Genomic DNA, 25,838 nt, shown 5'->3' on the forward strand with positions numbered 1-25,838 from the left:
TTCTTATCTATACTCATGGATTCCGAAAGCCACTTGGCTGCTCGGGTGAAGGCCTGTTAAAATAGGTGATATTAATTCCTGTGACTTTTAACCGTCTGTCCACTGTTTATCCCAGCCGGCGTTGGTTCTACACGGGAGGAATTTTCTAGTGGCAGAGTACAAAAGTCCTCCCCATCCAGTTTACGTTCCAGTGTGGAGTCCGAGACAAGCCATGAAGTAAGCATGTAGTGTGTTTGATGTTGCTAAGTGCTGTGGAGGATAACCAAGTGGTTGGGCAAGAAACTACAGTTTTAAATAGCGCAGGGACCCTGGGAAACAGGTCGCAGCATTCTGTAATGGTTAAATCAGCCTCTAAGTGTTAGCACTTACAACGGTACCTGGAATTCACTAAGTGCGAGAGAATGATTGCCTATTGGGCACTGACAATGGATACGAGATGTTTTTGTAAAGAGAAAAGCAGGGTCTGGAGAGATGGCTGCTCTTCCAGAGAGCCGGGGTTCAAGTCCCAGAAAACAATTGCAACTTCAATTCCAGGGGATCCCTGTGCCTTCTCCTGGCCTCTTTGAGCATGAGGCATATGTGGCACACAGACATACCCACAGTCAAAACACCCACCCACACACATAATAAAGAAGAATACGAACTAAATCTTACAATATTTTTAAGTCAAAAAGGACCAATTAAGCCGGGCGATGGTGGCACACGCCTTTAATCCCAGAACTCGGGAGGCAGAGGCAGGTGGATCTCTGTGAGTTTGAGACCAGCCTGGTCTACAGAGCTAGTTCCAGGACAGGCTCCAAAGCCACAGAGAAACCCTGTCTCGAAAAACCAAAAAAAAAAAAAAAAAAAAAAAGGACCAATTGGCTTATTGTTATAACTGGATTTTTCTGCAGGTTGTCCATGGGAAAATGGCTTTGCTAATCAGTTCAAGCTAAGGACCGTTTTCCTTGGTCATCTCTCCCCATCTGCTATGAAGCCCATCTGCTTATAACTATTTAAATACATATGCCTAGTGAAGTGTGCAGTTTCTTTTATCATCCCATCGCTCAGAGACCTTAGTCCTTTACTAGTTCTTTCTTCCTTCCTTCCCTCCCTCCCTCTTTTCTTTCTTCTTTATTTTTTTCTTCCTTCCTTCCTTCCTTCCTTCCTTCCTTCCTTCCTTCCTTCCTTCCTTTCTTAAGATTAGGGGACTCCTTGAGAGGAGACGGACCCTTCAAACATAACCTGTGTTGCAGAATGAGCCTTTGCAGTGGATAGAGGAGATTCAGACATAGCTGACAAAGGTAGTTCCTTGAAACCTGAAAAAGTTGATCCCAACCCAGAACATCCTCACACACGTGAAGCTTACGGCGGCACAGGAGAACTGAAATTCCAGCACTTTCTGCAGAGATTGGTAAGAATCCCAAAATACACCTTTTTCTACACCCAGAAATTCTGCCATCAAATGCGGGCTTCCCCACAGAAGCAGTTCTGTAGGTCTCAGCTTGGTTTCCTACTATTTCAGTTTGTTCTGGCACAGCCCTCAGGTTGGAGGCTCAGCCTACACACACACACACACACACACACACACACACCCTGGTCACACATCCCAAGTGTCTCAACTCTTGGCTCACCAGGTCTAAATCAGGGTTTCCCACGTTCCCTTCCTCTGGCTCGGGGAAACACTTGGCCTACTATTAATTCAGTTACAATAGAGAGTACAGCTAATGAGCAGTCAATTGACAGAAGACAGACAGGGCAAGATATCTAGCTGGGCATCTACGCCCTCCTGGGCACATGCCCTCTGAGGCCAATAAGCCCAGATCAATGAGTCAGCTTATCTCCCAATGTTACGGTAGTTCTGTGATGCAGGCATGGCTAGATGACCTGGAGTTCACTGGTGATTGAGCTCAGTTCAAGTCCTACCTAAGAGTGTAGGGGACGGGGCTGAGTGTTGTAACCTCTAATCCTGTGATTGGTTCTTCTAGGGAGCATCTTAATGTACATTCAGTCATTCCTTCTCCAGTCACACCTCATTAACATATAGAAGATCCCAAGTGTCTTACAAGTGTCAGATACCAGGAACCAAGTGGCACAATAAAAGAAGCCTTTAGCACAAGGCTCATGCCGAAACCTATAAGAGTTTTAGGAACCCTAGGGGGTGGAATGAAGGCCAAACGGAATATTTGTTATGTCACAGTACCCACCAGGCGACTGAACCTTCTGATTGCCATCTGCTTTGTGGGGTTTTTTTCTCCTTCACTGAGGAGTCTTTGAGAATTCCCTAGACATCCTACTAATCTGGATCCTTCCAAGTTCAGAGATGAGAAGAGTCTATGTGTATCCTTCAAGGACCAAAAGCAGAGCCTCCTTGATTTCATCTAGTGACCAGAAAGGGAAGCATGGACAGGCATCTTTAATTTCTTTTTAGAGACAGCCCTTAGGTAGAGATGGAGGCCAAGAAGGCCGCAAACGGGTCTGCAGTGTCCGTCAGGCTGCCTGTCTATCCTGAAGGCCAGTGTCCTAAAGGTCACAGAGGAGGCTGTGGTGAGCTCAGTGGCAGAGTACTGGCCTAGCACGCTTGAGGGTTTGGGTTAAGTCCCCAACACTGGAAAGGTTTAAGTCCCCAAAAGCAAAAAAAAAAAAAAAAATTATAGGGTGTATCTTTCAGTACACAGATACAGAGTGGTGAAAATGTGAAATATTTACAAAGTGCTCAAAGGTCGTGGAGCCTCCTTCTGGAATGAGGCTGCTCTGTGCACGCGTCAACAACTGCCCCTCTGTGGGAATGCTAATCATAGCCAAAGATGTTGCGGTGCAATCCACTACATTATATGCTGAGTAAAGTAATTAAAAAAAACAGCAAAAATAAAACAATTAAGTTGGTCCTATTATTATTAATATACTCACTTTTATGGTCTTTCAGAAAAAATCAGTTTGCTGAGAGCATTTAAAAATTTGGCCTGAGGTCACCTCACTAGTGGGTCTCAGAGCCAGAATTTCAAGCAGGGGATTCATTTCTGACCGTGTCTCACTACCACCTTCCCTCACTACCGTTGGGAAGGCGCCACATGCCTGACTGGACATCACAGGTGGGTGCTGTTGATGAGGCTGAGGCTGGAGCCGCAGGCAGGCACCTGGGGTGCCTTTGATGTCTTGTCACAAAGTGAGATTTCTGGTGCGGACACCTGTAGCGGACACCTGTGATGGCCTCACCGTTGACTTCCTGGCCAACAGAACTTTTTTTTTTTTACTAATTTATTTTTATTTTTATGCGCGTCAGTGTTTTTGTCTGTACGGGTGTCTGTACAGATCCCTCAGAACTAAAGTGACAGACAGTTGTGAGCTGAGTCCTCTCTCCAGCCCCCCACCCCCGCCATGGTTTTTAAAACAGGAAATATACACTGTTCTTGTCCCTTGCTTCGCTGAGGCCGTCATAGAGAACCTGTCCCCTTGCCAGTGATTTAGGAAGGTTTTAGGGAGCATAGCTTGTGCTAAAACCCCTCCTCGGTGGTGGGGGGGGGGAGCAAGCAATGCCTGCCCCGCCTCCCACCGACAAAGTTTCACCTGGGGGAACCAATGAGATGGTTAGGGTTACTTCCGTTAGGGTTACTTACAGAGCAGTGGTGAGAAGATACAGGCAGGAGCATGGCTATCCTTAAAATAGTCGCCCTGGAGTCTGCACCCAAGCGGTGATGGCTCCCTGGCGGCTGCAGACTAAGCCCCTTTCCTTTGCCCTTCCCCACCTGCAACCTTTAGCCCCTCCCACAACCGTGCGCAATTAGGGCAGAACTGTGGACTACTGGTTGGGAGATGTGGTTGGATATTCAGAGGAGGCATCCTCCGCTCTTCTTTCTTCTATGAGGAAAGTCCAAAGCAGGACCAGCGGGTCTCCCAAAGACGGTGGCAGTTTGACTCACAGGCCAGTACTGTCATACAGGCAATTTCCTGAGTACACGGGGACAAACTACCCAACCTCCTGCTAGGCCCTGTGACATCGGGATACAGTGACTACCTGGTAAGTGACAAAGTCCAGCCTAGGAATGCCAGAGCCAGAAGCAGGAAGGGCTTGGACTCCTGGCTGTGAAATCACGGATCGCCCGCCTCCTGGGGGTCATTTTCTTCAGGCTACATCAAGAGCAATGGTAAGTGTCTTCATGATGGGGCCAACTACTGGAGCTTTCTGTTTCTTGTGTTTTAACACATTCTGATCAATTCTTCATCCAAACATTTTTAATCAGAGAGTTCCGGGCTGAGTTTAGCCTGTTCTAAAGCTTAATCCACAGAGAGACAGTAAAACAACGGAAGAAGCTGCCGGAAGGAATAAGGTTAGGAGGCAGTCCTGGGTGGACAGACAGACATCTGAGCTCTTTCCTTCATCCTGGGGGATTTGCGTCTGGGAAAGGGTAAGAGCAATGCACACAAAAGTGATGGGCTAACCCTAGCTAGTCCTGCCATGCCAAGTCCTGACTGTATTTCTGCCCAATTCTTTGCCATCCAGACTGAGCAGACCTGGTTCCAGGCAGCTTTGATCAGTTTGGGGGGATGAAGAAAAACAAGCAGCTGATTGAAGATGCAGAAAAAGTGTCCATCACCCCTCCTTGGAGGGTGACCAGGACTACAAACTTGGGGCTGCGGTGTGGCTCAGTGGCTGAGCACTGACCCAGCATTTGTGAGGTTTGACCTAGATTTGATCACCAGCACTATTTACATAAAAATAAGAATCTCGGCAGTAACGTTTGCCCAGCGCGCAAGTGGGCTTGCCCCACCTCCAGCGGTCCCCCTCAACACCATAGTAAATACATACATACATCTACACATACATACATCAGAGAGATGGGGCCTTGTCTGCTCCATTCCTAGTACTCAGTCAATGGATGCTTGCTGAATGAACAGATAGTCACTGTACCATCACCCCAAGCTTAGTCTTTGCCCTCCCTCCTACCTCTCAGCTGAAGAAACCTTGCGCTTGTGGGCTGTTTAGCGCACAGCCAGGACTCCCAAACAAGCTCTGTGGAGGAACCAATTTCCCTCCTGGCCCCTCCTCATCTCCCTGCTGTTGGCATCAATCGCTAAGGTGCCCTGTGGCAGTTCTTCCTGAGGCCTTGATGGTGCCCCCTCGACACACTTCCATGATCCTCTCTCCCTTTGTTTGCCCACTTCCTCCTGGCACAGGCCCTTCTTTCTTCAGACCTGCGCGATCCCACCTACCTCCCCCCCCTCCCCGCTTCCTGACTATTCCTCCCAGGCTTCTGTCACACTAACCTCATTGTCTTCTGAACTCACCCCCCTGTGCGCTCTGAGAGCCCAGAGTGCCTCCCAAGGCCCTTCCTCCTCCTCCTCATTTCTTCTGTTTCATTCCCCACCCCCAAAAATGCACCTAGTCCAGAGTCAAACATGTTTCCCTGGCACTTGGTTCTGTGTGCCCAGGTAGTCTGTGGGCAACCTCTTTCCACAGGAGAACCCTCCAAAGCAAAGCTCTCTGCTTTGTGGGCTTAACTGTGGGCCACATACCTGGGTGTGCTCCCAGCCATCAACTCCCTCAGTTCCCAGCATCCATCAAAGCTCTTAAGAGCCCTGCGATCCCTCTGGGGTCTAGCCAGCTCTGGCACAGAGTCTCTCCGGGAAAAACGAATGCATGACTTTGTCTCCACACACAAGAGCTGCAATTATGGCTCCTGCTAACCTCAGGACTAGTCTCACTTCCAGGGATGCCACCCTTGAGTGTCCACCTTAGACAGCAACCCTGGCATTGGAGTCAGCCTAGAGGGCCTTGACCACACAAGGCCATGAGAATCCAGTCCATCCCACCATGCTCTGCTATCAGGAGCTGTAGGGCTTCAGTTTCCCTCCCCTCCTTCCCTCCTTCCTTTCTGAAAGAATTAGTGAGCACCGGAAGCTCTTTTCTCCCTGGTAGAGAGAAGCAGCACATTTAAAGATTAGGCCTGGGGCTGGAGATGCAGCTAAGTGGTGGAACACTTGCTGAGCAAGCACAAGGCCCTGGTAGAGCCTCAGTACTTTGCAGGCAGAAAGGATGATACATCAAGTCTCTGCAGAGAGAAAACCGGGGATTCGCCAGCATGTTTCTTGCACGGAAATGGAATGCTAACAAGGTCTTGCTTCTCTGGCTCTGCCTTCTCTGCTTACCCTTTACCATGAGAGTCAAGATGTTCCTTCCGTGAGTCTGAGCCAAGCCTCCACACTCTTCCCCATGCCCAAACCTTTAGAGGCAGTACCCACCAGATGGCACTTTGCCAAACAATTTCAGGGCATGAAAGCAGGGAGTCACCTCAGGGTACAACCTTGTTCTATCCTTTCTTTGTCATATTTCTGCTCAGTTATCCTGGCCTCTCTTCATCTGAGCCTATTTGGGGTTCCATATCCCACCCAGGAGCCAGAACCTGGAACTAAACAGCCAGCATTCAGCTGGGTCCTTGTCATCATGTCATCTCCCAGGCTCTTTCCTCCTCTCTAGGACCAGAACTCCTGACTTAGCTGGGCAAATAGCTGCCTGGAATGATGGTTACGTTTCCAAGGCTGTTGCCTCTGTGGCTAAGTTCTAATCTGCAGTCTGTGTCACAGAGGGATCACAGGCAGCCTCGGAGAATCAGCTAACAGTGTTGATTCTCAAACCATCCATCCAGTAGGCACTTTTGCTTGGCACATAGGGGAAGTGGGAGTTATGCTGACATTGTGTGTCCTACAATGTACAGGACAGCTTGTCCAAGGGGACAGGAGACACATATCTTTCTCCTTCCTCTGTACTATTTATTCAGTGTGGATATGATGGTTGGAATCTGAGCTGCTATCTGGGACCATGAGCTAGAAGTCACATGTTAGCAATGGGTAGGGGTCTAGGTGTCTGACGGCCCTGAACTTCCACACCAGTGATGAATGGCTTACTTCCAGACTACGTACCCTAATCTAGAATAAAGGTCTAGTTTACATATAGCTGAATCCCATACATCGCTCTTCCTCTCACTCTGTCTCCAGCCTCTTGCCTACTCCACTCTGGCTAGTAGTCTCTTCTTCCTTTGCAATACATGCAGGTTTTGTTGATGAACTACATTAATCTGTTTTCAGTCTGATCTACCTTGAGTTCTTATTCTTGTCCCAAGACCCATCTTACTGCATCTCTGAGATTCCTGTGTTCCAACCCTTCAAGATTCACAGCCAATCAAACTCTTCCCCTTCTCCCTTAGCGAATCCTATATCAGTAAGCCAGATCAGATTGGTTTCAAACATTTCTTTGTAGTCTGTCTTGCAATGAGGACCCGCATGAGGGTCAGCCCAGCAACACAGAAGCCTGTGCAATACCCACCAAAACAGCTTACCTGAGCTAATGGGAGCTCACCAACTCCAGCAGGACAGGGGAGGAACCAGCATAGGACCAAACTAGACCCTCTGTATGTGAGTGACAATTGTATGGCTGGGGCAGACTGTGGGGTCACTGGCAGGCAGGGGCAACAGGATTTATCCCTACTGCTTGTACTGGCTTTTTGGGGAACCCATTCTCTTTGGATGGATACCTTGCTCAGCCTAGATATGGTAGGGAGGGCCTTGGACCTTCCCCAAAGCAATGTGCCTTACCCTCTCTGAGGACTGACTGGGGAAAGGGGGAAGGAATGGGAGGAGGTGAGGGAGTGGGAACTGGGATTGGTATATAAAATGAAAAATGAAAAAAGATAGTTTTTTTAAAAAAAAATAAGATAAGAAAAGGAAGCCTGTCCAATAGAAACTGATCCTAGCCCCTGTTTTATATGAGTATCCTGCCAGCTAGGTATCAGCCTGGGTTCCTTTGTACTTAAACTAATGAATCCATCCATTTGGTCAATCCATCATCATCTGCATGAGTCAGATGTAGTAGTACTTTCTCATTAGGACCGCCAGCCCCCAAATAATGACACGGAGACTTATTATTAATTATGAAAGCTTGGCCCTAGCTTAGGCTTGTCCCACTAGCTCTTATAACTTAAATTAACCTGTTTATTAATTTATGTTCTGCCACATGGTTTTTACCTCTCTCCCATCCTGTATATCCAACTTGCTCCAAGGCTTTCTGGTGTCTCTAGTGTATCTAGATTCATGCCCCTGAGCTCCTCTCTCTCTCTCTCTCTCTCTCTCTCTCTCTCTCTCTCTCTCTCTATCTCTATCTCTATCTCTATCTCTCTCTCTCCAGGAAGTCCCACCTGATCTCTTCCTGCCTAGCTACTGGCTATTCAGCTCTTTATTAAACCAATCAGAAGGCACCTTGTCAAAGACACATCTTCACAGTGTACAAAAAGATTATCTCACAACAGTCATGTTTAGGCTGGAACAGGGAATGTGTTAGGATGGTATCCTGGAAGTCTTTCCACTTTTGTTACCCTTGGCTACTGTGAAAGATCTCAGGACAGCAGGGGAAAGGTTGGTCCTTCCATTGCTGTCCTGGAGAATTTGATAGCAGACAGCTTTTTTCTTCCTGGGCCTTTTACACCTACTCCTGTGAGGAAGAGTAAAGAGGAGGCCTCTGTCTACAAATGAAGTCAGTGATGCAGCCATATCAGAAGGAATTGAATAAACCATTGTACTCAAGTATGACATTCTAGAACACAGAAGGCAACTTCAGCCAGCATGTCTGCTACTGGTTGTGACGGTCTAAACTGATATCTTAAAGAAATAATAAAAATGTAAATGGAGGGGCTGGAGAGATGGCTCAGAGGTTAAGAGCATTGCCTGCTCTTCCAAAGGTCCTGAGTTCAATCCCCAGCAACCACATGGTGGCTCACAACCATCTGTAATGGGGTCTGGTGCCCTCTTCTGGCCTGTAGGCATATACACAGACAGAATATGGTATACATAATATATAAATAAATATTTTTAAAAAATGTAAATGGATTATTTTAAGAAGAAAGTGAGAAAGTCCCGATTAAACAAGGAACATCCCAGTACGTTCCATGTCCTTCAAAGCAACTGAGATAAATGCTAAGTCTATGCCCAAAGTCCGAATCATGACTATGCCTGATATGAAGATGGATGCTTCCAGCTCAGTAAAGTAATTAAGTGTGGGGAAAAAAATAATCACTTCAACTATCTTCCTTTTCTGTGTGGGTATGGATTGGAGAGAAGGGAGAAGCATGGAAATGCCGTGTTCTAGAAGGGCAGGGGCTGAGCTAGGAGTGATGGCGCATGCTTGTCACACAGCACTGAGGCCCGAGTCTTAGGCAGTAGAACTGTGAGGCTGATACTAGGGGGATACATAGTGAGACCTATCACACACACACACACACACTCACACACACAGAGGTAGGATCTAACATTATAAATACTGAGGAACTCGACCTCCAAGATTGACCCTAATCCTGCACCTGCTGGCATTCACAGCTTCTGTGATGCCCCCGCCATACAGTGTAGGTAAGAGGGAGGATTTATGACTTCTGAGGCTGTCAGAGTATAGTGCACTCCCTCACTCATCACCCGCCCCCACGTGTGTGTGTGTGTGTGTGTGTGTGTGTGTGTGTTCTGTGTCCCCACATCCCTCTAGCAGGTAAATCTCTCTCCTAGACCCAGCCCCTACAGTACATTTCATATGACAAGGAGCTGAGGCCCCCTCCCTACAGCACTGAAAATCATCCTGGGAGCAGATCCCCAGCTCTAGACAAATCTTCAGATAATTACAGTCCCAGACAGTTTCCCAAGGTCCCCTGAGCCAGAACCCCTCAGCCAAGCTGCTCTCTGACCCGTAGTGATGAGGATGACACATTTTTATTGTTTTAAGCTGCTAGGGCCTGGGATAATCTGTGAACCAACAATAAATCACTATTAGTAGATCTAGTGTGTCAGCATTTCAAGTTCAGCCTCCTGACAGCCCTGAGGAACAGAAATGATTTTCTGTACCCAAGCATGGCAACACGAACCTGTCATCCGGGTATTTGAGAAGCTGAGACAGGAGCATAAAAAGTTCAAGGCTAGCTTGGGCTACATGGTGAAATCCAGGCCAACTTCTGCAACAAAGAAACCCTGTCTCAGAAAACAAAGCAGGGCAGACAAGATGGCAGTGGACAAAGGTGCTTGCTGAGCAAACCTGAGGAACTCAGTTTGATCCCCAGTGGGAGGGAGAGAGGAAGAGAGGACAAGGTTTCTCTCAGAGGTGTGAAAAAAAAGTTAATGTCCCAGCGTCATGTGACCGCTTCCAAACCCACCACTTCCGGTCCACACCCAGTCCCTGCCCCCAGCCGTGCATGTCTCTCTGAAACATCCTCTGCCTCTCCTCCCTCTCTCAGAGACCAGCCAGCCTACCCCACCAGCAGCTGGTCTCAAATTTAATGATAAGATGCTGTGATCAAAAAAGAAGATGCTATGATCACAGGGTGCGGAATGAATGAGGTTATGAAAACTGACACTGCCTGCAGTTCTCCCATAACTTGCTGGAACTTGGTGGAGACAAGGGAAAGCAAATGGCATTTGGAAGCTAAGGCAAATGCGGGCTGAGGGTGTGGCTTAGCTGCTCAAATGCTACTTGCCCAGCACACGCACAACACTGGGTTCATCCTCAGCACCAAGTACAAACGGGCCTGGTGGTGCAAGCGCAGCCTGTCTGTCATTCTAGCACTTAGACGGTGGAGGCAGGCGCAAGGCCATCTTTGTCTACCTAGCCAGTTTGAGACGGGCACAGGAAACTATTAAAGACACATAAATAAACCAGAGAACAGATTCTTATAAAGCAATAGCAAATGCAAGAAGGAATTAAAAATAGATGCTATTTCCAGTGAGATCAAGAAACCTAATGACAAATAAAGAACCTGTACTGGGACGAGGGCTTGCTGGAGTCATCTGTGGGGTCGATGACAGAAACGTGGCATAGGGAAACAACTAAGGCCCTGAGAAAACAGACACTTCCGGCTCTAGGGGCATCTTTATCCATCACCTTGCGAGCCCGGGTATGGTCATAGTCTGGTTGACTCATAATGGAGCTGCTGTTTCCCTGGACCAGTACACTAACGATGGACTGAAAGGTTCTGGTGAATATCATTAGTGATACACTTTATACCTCCCTGTCAGGGTCCAGCCTCAATGGGGTTCTCATGTTCCAGGGCAGCGGCAGGTGGATTACAAACAGCAGGCAGACAGAGCAGATATACAAAAGAAACAGAGACACAGAATAGAACCAGGAGGACAATCCAGTGGACACTGGATTCGCCCATATTTACTTTCCATATGCTTATATATCCCAACCTAAAAGGGGGGAGGCTGGGAGAGAGAGGTCAAAAGACTGCTTTAACATAATACAAAGAATACACAGAGCAATTGCCTTTTTAATACCTGAAGCATCAAGCAACTATACCCTGAGTTAAGTGTTCTGTGGTTTAGGCAGGACGTGCGGCAACCACACCTCAGGCCAAGCCTGCTGTAGGCAGTCACTCCCTGGGTCAAACCTCCTTGAAGGAGCAGGAATATGCCTGAACTCTCTGACCTTTAGCCAAGGTGGAACGGACAGACACACTTCTGTGGTCTCCCACACTTCCCCAGCACACAACCTCCCTCCAATACACAGCAGGCCACAATTACTCTAACGCCATGGAGGGGCAGCAGGGAAGATAATCAGATTAATTCTGAGATTGGGGATGGAATCTTGGGATCTGCTTAATACGGATTTAAAGCAAAGAAGAGAAACCCTAGTGAAGTAATGAGTTTTAACACCTAAACCCCCGAAGCCGTTTCCTGTGCTTATCTATGCTCTTTTGTCTGACTTTGCTAGTTCGCAAGGCTGGGGAGAACAAGGAGAGTACTTGTCTCTTTCATCAGTGTTCCAGAAGACCGTGCCTTGTGTAGTGGCAGTATACCGTCTCCAGTGAACTTTGTTCCTGGCAGGATTACTGTTAATTGAAATCCTTTCCCAGGGACCAGTGGACATATGTGCCCTCTGGTTTGTTTGAGTACGATGTTTGCCCAGCCTGGAGGACCTAGGTCAGTCTGGGCCTTTGTCCAACCTTCTTGGCAGCAGAGAGGCAATTACCACTTACAGCCTGGCCCTGCGTCTCTTCTGAGCTCTGCTAGACTCTGAAGCCTGGTTAGCAGCCATAGAGTGCTAGCCGTGAGGTCGGAGACTGGTACGCTGCCCGATTCAGAGGGGCTATATTCTACACTTGCCTCAGTTTCTCTTTGTGATGAGACCCGATCTATCTGAGACATCCAAGGAGTTCTTCCCCAACCCTTCCCTTTGTGGACTGGATGCCACCCTCTTTATCCTTAGCTTTTTAAAAAATAAACTGATGGCACAGAACCAGGGAAGTCATCCATCCCACCTTTGTTATGACAACTCTAAACCTTCATGACCTTCTCTGCCAGCTGCAACCAGGGATAAGTCCATAGCACCCTTCCCACACTGTGCCTTCAACGCACAGCCTCTCCCATTTCCCTGGCTGTGTGCCCTCATCTTCATCACAGCCCTGAGTCTGTGAACCACACCCCACCCAGCATGCCCTGCATATAGATCTGTCCTGAGCTCGGTGGCTCATTTCAAATCAGCCTCCGTTCCTAGTCCCCCTTGTCAGGATGCCATCCACAACCCCAGATCTTGTATAACCACACCGGTACCTCATTTGAAGACCATTACCTTTCTTCACTGCTGCCCATGTGGCTGCCATCCCTTCTTTTAGATATAAACCAAGCACATAGCTTCTCCATCTTTGTGTGCCCCTGACGTCACTAATGTGCCAACTAGATGCCCTATCACTGTTTGCTGAAGGAATGAAGAAATTATAGACAAACACTAACTATAATAAATGGAGTATACAGCCTCACTGGCCCTCTGGCCACACCCTACTCAGCTCACGCTTCACCTCCTATACTATTCCCTCTAAAGGACAGAATTTCCAGTCGTTCCCGCTGCCTATTGCATTAAGTGCACATCTCATCTGACCCAAGCCTGCTCCAACTCCTCTGCCGGGCCTGGCCTGTACTCTGCCAACAATATCTTCCTCCTCCTAATTTCCTCTAACTCCTACCCAATACCTTTCACAAGGATCCATTCACCTCCATTTTTTCTGCTCCTTTTATTTTTCTGTCTTGATGTCTAAATTTCTTTGAAAATTTATTTTTGCATGGTGTGTTGTGTGTGTGTGGGGGGGGAGTCAGGGGTCAGAGGACCACTTTCAGAAGTCAGTTTTCTCTTTCTAGCGTAGCGTGTGGATCTTGGTGGTTGAACTCGGGTCTTCAGGCTTGACAACAGACACCTTTACAAGGTGAACATTCCCTCTGTCCCGGGTCTACTTTCTTCTCCTTTGAAACTTGTGCCCTCCTTCACTCCTATCTTGGTGCTGAGCATAGTCGAGTTATCTACCTGGCTGGAACTCAGCACCTAAATACTTTGGGGTAAAAAGTCCTGTTCCTTAAATGTTGCTCCAGATTTTATCTGGCAAGACATTTGTCTTCAGAAGTCCTTTCGGGGTGGTCTACACACGTGTTTGTGTCAAGCGTGTAGTTGAACAAATAAAAACAATCAGCTGTCCAGACTTCCTGTGGGAAAACCGTGGGAAACCTCGAGGTTCAGTGCTGAGGAGACAAGTGATACCAAGCATGGCACATGGTGTCCGTGCTGTGTAGGGCAGGGTAGGGAGGTGAGGAATGTTGCTAGAGTTGTAGCAAATCCACTGTTTGTCTCCAGGACTGAGAGTTCTTTATTTCTTTGTTGAGAGACGTTTGCTAATAACAAAAGCCGGTTGTCATCTTTACCTCATGCCAGGACTGAGATAAATCCTCACAAGCATTACTCTTCAGAGCACTGAACGGTTTCTCAGATCAGGAAAAGGCGGCTCAGAGAAACTAGGAATCTGGTCTTGACACTAAGAGGCAGAGCCGAGATTTGAACATCAATCCAACTCCATCGCCCCTAATCTCAAACCACTACTGGATATTTTGTTTATTTCTGTTTTCTATTTTTTGTTAGTTTGTTTTATTGAGACGTCTATTTTCTAAAAATCTATCCTTTGCAAATTTCTCTTGTGGTATATTTTACAATCAGTACAGTAGTCTGTTTATTATTTGGGGGCGTCAGACAAAAAGACGTTTTACTGCAGATACCCAATTGCAACTTGCCACTTTTTCATATGTTACCTTGCATTACGTTCATATTGCTTCATATCCATAGGCCACAAATTTCTCAAGAAATTTTCAGTGTCCTTGAATATGAAAATTATGTTTTAAATTTATACTCTACCTCCCACAGTGGGCCTAACTGTATTATACAACAATACTCACCAACATTACACTCTAGAGTAAAGCCAAGCTAATAAAAATGGTTAGGAATATAGAATCTTAGTTTCTGAGCAGTGCACATAGCAACTTGGAAATAATCCTGTGGAGCAAACATGGAAAGTTTTGCTACAGACCCCTAAAGATCCAAACTGGCTTTGAACGCCCAAGCAATGTCCTATATGCTAGAGCATTCTTGTCTGGGGAGCTCTAGGGAAGGACAGAGTAGGGCTCTGTGGAAGGTGATGATAACACATGCATTGGCGCCCTCTGCTGGCAGAAGAGGTTGTTTGCGTCTTTGCGGGAATTCTTGGTTCAGGTGTGTAATTGCTTATAGTATCCAGCCCCAGTCAGTTCTTAGTCTATAAAGGAGAACAACCCCCCACCCCTGAATCTTTCTCCTTTTGAAGCAACCAAATACACATCCCGTTCTTGTTCGAGGGCAGCACATGTGTCCCCGAAGCCAGGCTCTCTGTACACTGCTGTCAGAGAAGCTCCACATACCTGACACACATTCTTGCCACAAGTACAGCCTTGATTGTCCGCAGCACTGCACAAAGCCTGGTTTGCCACGGACTCCGCTAATGCTGGATCGGTATTGTTTGTCACAGATTAGAATTTTTAAGTCTCAACCTGTGAAAGGAATCAAATATCTACAATTCTTTGGCTTGTTCAGTTGAACTAATTACTGGCACATATTTCTTAGCATGTGGTCTTCTCTATTTCTCTTTCTCAGAACTTTAAGAATATGAGTCATAATTGTTAATCATGTCAATGCCTCCTCAAAATCTGAGATTTGTGCCAATGCCGCCAGGCAAAATTCTTCTGCGCGGTTTTCCCACAGAGCACTGAGCATCTCTTTCCCTGCTTGAGTTGTGAATCACTAGAGAACTTAAAATGTCACCCTCGCATGACACACAGCAACCCTTATAAAGATACTACTTATAAATGGCTGGTTTTATTTTATTATTCTATTTTAAGGGGCATCGCCGGTTTTCAGAGGCATAACAACATTTAAAGTCCTTGTTGTTAAATTGTCCATATGGAATGGAATGGGCCTGGCATCGGGCAGGACTCCGTCACTTACTGTTTGTGAAGACAATTCACCAGCAGTGCCCGTGCACGCTCTCGTTGGTGTGCCAAGAATGTAAGATTGATCACTCTTTCTTTGGGTCTTTTTTTTCGGAGTTGTGTTTGCAAGGAGCAATTTTGAGAGATGAGGTAATGTCTCTCTGTGGAACAAAGAACAGGCTTGCCTACTGCTTGCTATAAAACATAGTAGTTTCCGAGCTCAGCATTCCACGCCTATAATGAAAACCGTTTTGTGTTCAAGCATGCATCTGCAGCCCATATGCTTTGTTCAGAGAAAATCCGAGTTCAGAGAGCCAACATGAACATGCTGACCCTCTGGCTACTGCTTTTGTTGTCAATAGTCCACTCGTGTTCTGTCAATATCGATAAAGCTGCGAAAGATAAGATATTTAGCCTGCAAGGTAGAATAAAATCTGATTCTCCACACTTCGCCTCACTAGCTGGGGCCCCAATGTGTATGATTTAACTTAAGCTGCGGTTTTTCTTTCTCGAACGAAGATGCTGGTACTTGTCCTTTAATAGAAAAATGCCCTCCCCCACTTGAAGCTTCCAGAGAATTCCCTCTCCCTTTAGTGCACCGCGCTAGGCAAGGACCTGTCCCTTGATGCCTGCTTCTGCCTGGCAGGGACCACCCTGTGGCCGCAGACTGATGCGGGTTTGGTGTAAAGGTGTCAGCGTCAGGTCGCGCCACGAGAGTCCTACGCAGGCGGGGCCCGGAGAGCCGCACGCTGATTGGAGCCCAAGCCGGGGCTTTTGTCTGGCAGCGGCCGTTGCCTAGCAACCGGGGATTTATTTAGCTAGTTCTCTCCGCGTGGCGTCGGGGTCGCTGTGATGGAGATTTGGGTGGGTGGGGGGCACTGGAGACCCACTCCTGCCCACGCCGCAGCTCCGATTCACGGTGAATCCCAGTCCTTCTGAGCAAAGGTGCCAGGTCGTCCGCTGTCCGCGGCGCCCGGGAGGGAGACACCTCCACCACGCTTGGCCGCGCTCCCTGCAGCCGCGGCGCCCGCACCCGCGCGCTCCCACGCGCGCTCCCACGCTCCCTGTCGGCCTCCGGAGGCCGCCCACTCCGACGCGCGTGGGGAGCGCGCGGGCATCGGCGGCTGCGCGGAAGCTCCTCCGCGGAGGCAGAGCGGACCAGATCCCGGGAGGATGCTTCGGTGCGGGGCGCGTCGCCCCCCTCAGGCCACCAGAGCCCGGATACCTCAGAAATTCGGCTCTGGGTCTGTGGGGAGCGAAATGCAACCCAAACCCCGTTTTCCCCGAAGCCCCGCGCAGATAAACACGCACAAGCACGCACACAGACGTCGCCGCGGCCCGCACTCGCAGCCGCGAGGTCCCGGCGTCAGGGAAGGAAAGAGCCCGGGGCCCGGAGGGGTCGCCGGCTTCTCCTGGCAGCCCCGGGCGCGGCCGCTCGCCCTCACCGCTCGCAGGGGCGACGGAAGCGCCCGGCGTCACCGGCCCGGAGCAACGGCGCAACGGCCGGTCTGGGCCCGCAGCCGCGGCGGCCTGGGCGGGGCGGGAGCAGCCGCGGGACACAGCTGGTAGGCGGGGGCGCGGGGAGGGCGGGGAGCCGGGGAGGGACGGGCGCCACCGGCCTGGAAGGGCGGGCTCCCGCTGCGCTCTCCGGACCCGCGGCCTGCAGCCGCCCTTCAGCCGCCGCGAATCCCGGGAGGTCGGGCGCCCCCCGCCCTCGCCTGGCTTCGCCGGTACTGCTGGGGACACGTTGGCGCGGCAGCCCGGCTCCGGAGACAACCGAGACTGCGGTGGGCCGGGCGTGGGGCCGTTGCCTCTGGTTGAATAGGGCAGAGGCCGTTGCCTCTGGTTGAATAGGGCAGATGCGCGGAAACTCCAACAGGTGGCTCCGTGGCGCAATGGATAGCGCATTGGACTTCTAGAGGTTGAAGGCATTCAAAGGTTCCGGGTTCGAGTCCCGGCGGAGTCGGAGTGTTTTTAAAACGCTCGGGAAATTGTTTTTGATTTCTGCTTTTATTCTTTTTCGGCTGTACAAACAACTTCTGCTCCCTGCCCGGACACAGGACCCTGCGTGCTGCAACGACAACCTCGAGCTGCAGTTCCCGCGGTCACCCTTCCTCATTGCAGGCCGAGTCGATCTCAATCGGAAAAATGGGAAAAAGGGGGACGATAAAGAAGCGGGCGCTCGCTGTGGGCCTCGGTGAACGTGGGGCAGGCTTGGGTCTCGCGTGACATCCCACGTGTGGAGCTAGACAGTGCCTACCAGCGGGGTAGAGGAAGCGCGCTGCCCAGGCTAGGCGGAAGGCATTCTAAATACACGCCTCGCTCCCCCTCCCCCGAATCTCGAGGGGACCTTGTAAAAATATATATATACCTCAGCCGTCACTTCAGGATGCCATTTCGGTGGATGTGGAAAGAGGCCCAGAAATCTGCATTTCTGGGGTTGACTGCTTTCTTAGTCCACGATTTTGGTGCAAAGCAAAGGGTTGGAGTGGTCACGTTCTGCCTGCCAATTCGAAAGGGGAGTAAAAGTCTTGTCCCCTAGTGACAGGTCTAACTTTGCACAGGGTTAGCGTTCCACTTCGCCAAATACAAATAAGCATAGGAATGAAGGGAGTTTAAAAAATGTATTGTGCCGACAAAACCGTAATAGATGCAAAACATAGGAAATTCAAAACAGTCGGTTAAGGTCCAAGGAAGAGCACACACCCTTGTTATTCCTGTATCTGAGGTTTGAAATTCTCACAAGCCAGTAGTAATCATGTTTTCAAAATTTTTTTGAACGCAGAAGTTAGCACTTTGTGTACATTGCTTAGTATTGCTGGCCATGTGTAATATTATAAAACACACTGCAACATATTCCACCTGTCTGAGCTGATACAGGTAGAACTGCCTTGTGCCATTGTATCCTGTTGATTTAATAGCCCCTAATTCTTAGACATTTAGATGTCCATTATATCCCGTGACGATGCTTCAGTGAACTGCCTGTTCTCTGTGCACAGTGTATCTTTAAGGTAGTTCCCTAGGAAGCTGTATCGCTGGCTCAAGGGTTGTTCCAGGATTCCTAATCTGTGCTTTCACTGACAAGGTTTGGCAGTGAAACCCCTTCCTAGGCTCTTCACTTTACTCTCCCAGCCATTTGCGAGAAAGCTAGTTTTTCTGCAGGCCATGCTACCAAACACGTGGGAACTAATCGTAGCTTTAAACTCAGTTTTTATTGTTATGCATGACTCTGAGCACTTTTCCATAAACAAGGTAACCTGTTTTCCTTCTCTGCGCTTTACCTGTCCTTGTAGTGAGCTCACTCACCTTCCTATTGTGTCGTTCACACCTGCCTAGGATGGCTATAATATAAAAAAAAAATGTTTTATTTGTTTGTAGTTCTTTACCTGTAAGAGAAAACAGCTCTATATTTTCAATCAATGCTATTTTCCAGTCCACTTGTGCTGGTTTTATTTATAAACTCTTATTTTTCTCTCAAAGAAATTCATCTATTGTGATCTATCAATGTTTGCTAGCTTCTAGATTGTTAAATAATTCCCTTTAATGGTTTCATTTTTAATCCTCTGCTCCATCTGGAATGTCTTTTGTAATGGAAGTTCTGGCCCAGCCTTGCTGGTGATGAGCCCACTGTCTCTTCCATACTAATTTGAAATGACACCTTTATTATTGTCTAAATTCCTGCATACACTTTGGTTTCTGGATTTTCTAGTTTGCTGCATTGGTCTGAAATTTTTACGTGCTATTTTATAGTCTAGTAAGGTCAGATGTTTGCTATTGTTTTAAGAGATTTCCCCTTCCTAATCATAAATTATTCATTAATGTAATACTTACTAATGAAGCTGGGGCTACACCTCCTGTGGTTTACAATTATAAACTGTCCACATGTTTGATAGCACATGAGCTGTGGGGAAACAGGCCTTCTCACACATTGCTGGGGAGACTAAAACCATAGTCTCTAGTTGGGACGTCAGAGATCTTTTTGTTTCTGTGACAAAATATGATAGATTTAAATTTATTTTGACTCAGTGATTTTGAAAAGGATCCACCAACTTGTCTGTCCAAGGACAAGAGGCAAAGGCTGGTGCCTTACCTTTGTGTTCATTACAGGCATGCTCTCAACAGCTTCTTCATAAAACACCAAACTACAAAGGTCAGAATGTTTGCGGAGCTAGAGCTTCCTTATGACCTCATCAGCTGAGAACTAGCCGGAACTGAGGAGCTTCCATGTGAGGAAGACAAGGAGAAACTGTTACTAAGGTAAAATCTTCATCCCCAAGACTCCTTCAGGAAGCCTTCAGATCGCCTTGGCTGCCAGCAGGTGGCTTCATTTACCCCTAGTTGACAAACTCTGGGAATCGCATGGCTGAGCAGTATGTATTAGCTAGCTTCCTGTGAGCTTATGAGAAATATCACCTCCAGCATGTGGGTCATGGTAACAGCTGCCTGGGCTACTTTGCGGAAACTTGAACTTTTGCTAAGACGGATTCTTCACTAGAGTCCACAGTACCAGATGGAGAAACGTGATAAAAGGCTTGGCACGGGATTTCCTACAGTGTCTGTCCATTTTGCCGTCTTAACTTCCGGGTCAGCTCTATGTAAATGTTCATCGTTTGAAAAAAATGTTTTGTCCAAGACTAGTATAACTTGACCTGTTACCAGTGTAGCTGGTGTTTGTTCTACCCCACCCTCGTGCTTTCGAGACAGCTTACACACCTACAGCCCCTATAAACCATGACACTAGACTGTTTCACAAGAAACTCAGCACTTTCTGAGCAAAGCTGACTACTCATTAGCCCACCAAATAAAAGGATTTTGTGTGTGTGTGTGTGTGTGTGTGTGTGTGTGTGTGTGTGTGTCTTCTGCAACCATGTTAGAGCTAATGAACAATGACCAAACAATAGCCCATCCGAGAGGAATCAAAGTCTGCTGTTTCATCTTGTGAAGTGAACAGCCCAATCAGTATTAGCTTCCCTCTATTCTTAGGCGGAAGAGCCAGTAAATGGAGCCTGGAGACACAGGTTTAGAATCTGAATTACTCTGTATTATATATATTTTATAAAGAACTTCTGAAAACCAGCTGCTCATTCTAAAGTCTTCTCTGCTAAGTTCCTACAACATCAGAGCATGTACACTGCCCAGAAATCCCAAAAGCAAATATCACAGCTTGGTCTCATTTCTGTTGTTCCTAAGCCATAAATCCTGCTATCCAATCTCAATTTTAGTCCGTAGTTCCTTGACTTGATTGCTTTGGTGTCTGTATTGAGACAGAGCATCATGATAGGTGCACACGTGAAACAAAACAGGACACACCAGCAGATGGAAGGCAGGGTAGGGGTAGCAGACGCAAGATAACAGACTTCCTAAAGACATGTTCTCAACAAGGTCCTAAGTTTCCACCGCCTTCTAATAGCCCATCAAAGAATTACCCATAGATGCATCAAAGCCCTCTATATGCAGGCCTCAGTGATAAATTGGCCCTTTGGAAGCCTGTCTGTGAATTACTAAGCTATAAGGGCCCACCCGATGCGCACCTGTAGGAGCCCCTGTTATTAAGAACTGGAGACGCAGCTGGGTGTGGTGGAGTACTTTGATCCCAGACTTGGAAGGCAGAGCCTGGGTGGTTCTCGGATCTTGAGGACAGCTTAATCTGTCTAGTGAATTCCAGGACAGTAGCGACTGCATCATGAGACCCCATCCAAAACAAACATGAACGAACAAAGCCCCAAACGTTACGAGTCCACCCAGGACCATATTCCAAATGTCGAGCGTGGACTTGACGGCCATGGGGAAGCGCTGGACAGTTAGCTGGGAAGCGGTATCATGGGTTTTAGATCATTCCTCTGCTGCAGGGTGGACTGGACTAAGGCTACTGATGACACCAAAGTAAGAAGGTTTTGAGAGCTGGGATGGGGAGGTGGTTGAAGAGGAGGCCGAGAATGGAACTGGACCTGTTTCCCAGGACAAGCAGGGATGCAGGAGAGAGCAGAAGCCGCTGGAGTGCCAGAGCGTGACTGTTTGTACGTGGGCCAGTGGATGCATGCTGACGTAATTGAGACAAAAAAGAAAAACGCAGGAGAGAGAGTATGAGGATAAGTTTGGGTATGTGTTGACTCTGAGGTCTTTGGGACACCCTGGGGATTTACTGTTGCTACTTAGACACAATGCTAAGCCCCAACAAGTTCCCTGTGAATGTCTACGTGGAAGGGCGTGGCAAGACCAAGCTGAAGGCATGAAGTGACGGGAAAGCTAGGACTAAGGAGACGGATGCAGGGTTTGGACAACCTTAACTGATCTACTTCACACCCAGCTGTAGCAGCCCGACTTTGGTAGTCATTGAGCCTAAACTAATAATTGTTGAGTATAAATTAAATTCCGTGTATGCTCACCAAACCAAGATAGTTTCGTCCACTATTCAAACACCGATGGTCCCTGACAAGTCCGCCTCAGAACCGACTACAATGGAGAGAAAGCCACTTGTATTGAGCAGAAACTACTTTTCCTGGGCTAGTGATGATTCTCGACATGCTTGGCCGATGAGATAATCAAGGTATCAGATTGTGCAACTGCAGACTAAGGCATTTGTCTGAAATGTTCTGAGCATTTCAGGGAAACTAGGTAAGGGCTGTATTTGGTACATTAGATCGAATGCATCTTCAACTTAGACTACTTTCACCTTAAGCTCCGTGAACCCGATCCTAAATCGAAGTATGCAAGTATTTCTAAGTTAAGATGACAGAAACCAAAAGCAGAAGTTCCAGGCAGATAAGATGTGTGGTGACATTTTGTGTCTTAACAAGTAAAGTCTGCCTGCAAATCAGAGCGCAGAGCTAAGCCACTAGAGGCCAGGCATTGGTGGCATGCACCTTTAGCACCTTTAATATCAGGACTCGGGAGACCAGGCAGATGGATCTCTGTTCAAGGTTGCCATGAGCTACAAAAGACTGAATCTGCCCAAGAGAGAAGCAGAGCTCACACAAAGGTGGTCCCAGCACTTGGGATCCCACGCCTTTAATCCCAGCTCTAGGGAGGTGGGGACAGAAGTGACATGGCTGGACAGAGAGGATATAAGGTGGGAGGAGCTCAGAGCAGTCCGGACCAGCAGTCTGACGACAGGATGGCCCCTTTGCTTTAAGCATGGTAGAGGTAAGAACTCTAATGTCTGGCCACTCCCCTCTGATCCTTCAGCTTTCACCCCCTGACAGCTGACTCTGAGTTGTTATTAAGAACAATTAGAATTCGTGCTACAAGATGGGTTAGTAAATAAAGCCTGTGGCTGGATTTGGTCCCTGGGACCCACGTGGTGAAAGGGGACCTCGCAATTGTCCTCTGACCATCGTACAAGTATATGCACATGCCCGGCACACATACACAAACAAAGAGGTAATAAAAAATCAGCAGTTCCTACCTTTGTAACAGGACCCCAGACTTAACACAACTGACGCCATGATGGAAGCGCCATCCACACCTTAGAATCCAGCATGGAAGTCGGCAGCAACACCTGCCAAAACGAGAACAAAGACCATAGTTCTGGGAAGTCCCTAAATGGACTATCCCTGCCTTTTGGCTTCTGTAGTTCCACATCTGACCAACTGAGCTGTGTCAACCCAGGGTGTGGTTTTTATGCTTAAAACCCCAGTCTGAGAAAGGCTCAGGACCGCACTGGGTCCCAAACACCAGTGTGGTCACCAGTCGGCTAATACAGGCTTTCTGTTGGCTTCAACCTTCGGTGTTATGCTTTACAGTTGGGAAGGTATTTGTTTATTGGGACATTGCATATAAAACAAATTATGTAGTTGAAGCAATTTTCAATGTCTGATGCCCCTGCCTCCACTTCCAAGGTGCTGGGATTTCAGGCTTGTACCATTATTCTGCTTTGAAAGAATGAATGTTAGGTGATTTCAGATTATTTTTAGTTAATTTCAGTTTACTTGATGGAAGTAATTATTTTGTTAAACATTCCCTACTTTATACAAATGAAGTGGAAAGGGGGCTAGAGAGATGGCTCAACGGTTAACAGAATTGCGTGCTCTTCCAAAGGACCCGAGTTCGATTCCCAGCAACCACATGGTGGCTCACAACCATCTGTAATGAGGTCTGGTGTTCTCTTCTAGCCTGCAGGCATATATGCAAACATAATATTGTATCCATAATAAATAAATAAATATTTAAAAAAACCAAATGCAGTGGAAATGAAACTTTCCATGTGGTAACAGAATTCCTGGTGTCAATGTGAGTTTGTTTTACAGGTTGTCATCTGTGGTCACTTTGGTGTTGTAGCAAATCATTTTAAGGTGTGTGACTTTTGTTTATGCTGCATTTGTTTAACTCTGTGAAGCTGTGATTCTTTGTCTAAAACACCTGATGACGGTCTAATAAAGAGCTGAATGGCCAATAGCAGAGCAGGAGAAAAGATAGGCGGGGCTGGCAGGCAAAGCATATAAATAGAAAGACAAATTGGGAAGAAGGAGCAAGAGAGAACAAGGAGAGTGAGATGTCGGGGCCAGCCAGCCACAGAGTAAGAGTGAAAGCAAGATAATACACAAGTAAGGAAAGGAAAAAGCCCTGAGGCAAAAGGTGGTCAGGATAATTTAAGAAAAGAAGGTAAGAAACAAGCCAAGACCAGGCATTTATAAGTAATAAATAAGCCTCTATGTGATTTATTTGGGAGCTAGGTGGTGGGACCTCCAAAATACAAAAGAGCAAGGAGCCAAGGAGTAAGGAGTAAAAAACACCACTTTAGGCCCATGGCAAGGAAGTCCATAGCAGGACAGCAATGGTAGGACAGCCACCCATCTCATAGCTGCAAATAAAACGTAAAGTAGTCGGGTCCAATCCCCATTTACCTTCACTAGGGCCCGCCTCCTAAAGGACCTCCCAAAAGTACCATAGGCCTTTGAGGAATATTTAAGACAAACTACAAGTTGCTTATAAAAAGTCAGGTGGTGGTGGTACACGCCTTTAATCCCAGCACTCGGGAGGCAGAGGCTGGGGGGGGGGGTATCTGAGTTCAAGGTCAGCTTGATTTACAGCTCAGGACAGCTAGGGCTGTTACACCGAGAAACCCTGTCTTGAAAAACAAAAAGTTAAACCAATGGAGACAAAACAAAAAGAGCACGTATCAATGGAAATGTAACTATGAATAAATACTGAAAAATACTGTTTGGAAGCAGAGAATTGCTCAGTCTGTTCTAGCATTCACGGGACAGATCAAGCAGCAGTTGCTCCTTGAGCCTTAGTCGTGAAATGTTTACTAAGAGTCTCCTGGAGGGTGGGTAAAGAAACTCTTAATCCTCCTTACTTCTCCCACATGCAATCATTTTATCACACAGAGGACACATATATTATTGAAATAGGTTGTCTTGCTTTTTTTTTTAAATAAAAGGAAGCATAGAAGCTAGGTTGCTTGATCCCAATATAAAATGTAAGATTTTATAGTTACTCAAATAGGGGTTCAGTAAATAATCTAAAGGAGCTATAACCAACAAGCTCTAATAGGAATGATCAACACTCTTGGTTAGGCTAGGTGCTAGCTGAACCAGTGGATGAGGAAAACTGGGTAATTTGATCTACTGGCCAAGTGAAAATCCTGTTTAATCCTGTTTTGCTTAGAACTAACCTTAGAAGGAATCAATCCTCCCTTCTCAGTTGCTAAGAAAAAACTCGAGCCCTTGCATCTTCCAGTTTTGTCCCAGACTTTCCAGAGAGGCTTCTGTATCGCTTCTGACATATTGAAGCTCCCGACATATTGAAGCTCCCTGAGCTGTTTCTGCGCAATTTCATGACTGCTCCTGTAACATGAGGCCTGCTTGTTGGGGTTTCTGTCCTGTCCAGTTCCCACAGACCTTAGGTTCCAAAGAATCAGAAGTCTACATAAGTTATAAAACTTATTGGCCCCTTAACTCAGGTTTCTTATTAACTCTTATAGCTTACATTAACCCATTATTCTAGTATATGTTAGCCACATAGCCCGGTACCTTTTTCAGCAGGGCAGCACATCCTGCTTCTTCAGTGTCTGGACAGGACTCAGGGAAGAGCTTCCTTCTTCCCAGAATACTCTTGTTCTCATTGTCCCGCCTCTACTTCCTGTCTGGTTGTTCTGCCTATACTTCCTGCCTGGCTACTGGCCAACCAGTGTTTATTTAAAACATAACTGACAGAATACAGAATTGTCCTGCACCAGCACCACTTCTCCGGGAACACTTTTCTTACCCCCACACTGTAGTTGTACGCTGGGAGATGCAGGGAAGCAGAAGCCTTGTCTACACCTTCCACACACCACAGAAGCAGGTAAGCAGAAGCCATGTCTACGTCTACACCTTCCACACACACCACAGAAGCAGGGAAGCAGAAGCCTTGTCTACACCCTCCACACACCACAGAAGCAGGTAAGCAGAAGCCGTGTCTACACCCTCCACACACACCACAGAAGCAGGTAAGCAGAAGCTGTGTCTACGTCTACACCTTCCACACACACCACAGAAGCAGCCACACACACAACGGTAGTTTTCACATTAAAACAGTTTTGATCACTTCAAAAAATACTCTGAACATAACAG

General features: G+C 47.4%; 1 protein-coding gene and 1 non-coding gene across 2 annotated transcripts; both read left to right on the forward strand.

Moving 5' to 3' along the window:
* The first annotated feature begins 8,915 nt into the window (after positions 1–8,915).
* Positions 8,916–20,096, forward strand: LOC142854033 (uncharacterized). The gene is made up of 5 exons (XM_075979170.1): positions 8,916–9,008; positions 15,877–15,958; positions 16,228–16,847; positions 17,343–17,479; positions 19,390–20,096. Exons 1-5 carry the CDS (start codon positions 8,916–8,918, stop codon positions 19,478–19,480), a joined length of 1,023 nt encoding a protein of 340 aa, XP_075835285.1. The 3' UTR covers positions 19,481–20,096.
* Positions 17,164–17,248, forward strand: Trnar-ucu (transfer RNA arginine (anticodon UCU)). The gene is given in 2 exon segments: positions 17,164–17,200; positions 17,213–17,248. It is a non-coding gene; the product is annotated as a tRNA-Arg (tRNA).
* Positions 20,097–25,838: the final 5,742 nt, after the last annotated feature.

This window comes from Microtus pennsylvanicus, chromosome 7 (assembly GCF_037038515.1).
Source record: "Microtus pennsylvanicus isolate mMicPen1 chromosome 7, mMicPen1.hap1, whole genome shotgun sequence".
Lineage (NCBI taxonomy): Eukaryota > Metazoa > Chordata > Mammalia > Rodentia > Cricetidae > Microtus > Microtus pennsylvanicus.

Bases quoted from the DNA above. Each gene is read 5' to 3' on its own strand.
- LOC142854033 (XM_075979170.1), top strand. From the start codon at position 8,916: ATGTCCTTCAAAGCAACTGAGATAAATGCTAAGTCTATGCCCAAAGTC. The intron at 15,959-16,227 runs GTTTGGTGTAAA...TTCTGAGCAAAG, and splicing joins GTGGCCGCAGACTGATGCGG to GTGCCAGGTCGTCCGCTGTC. The intron at 16,848-17,342 runs GTAGGCGGGGGC...GCCCGGACACAG, and splicing joins GCAGCCGCGGGACACAGCTG to GACCCTGCGTGCTGCAACGA.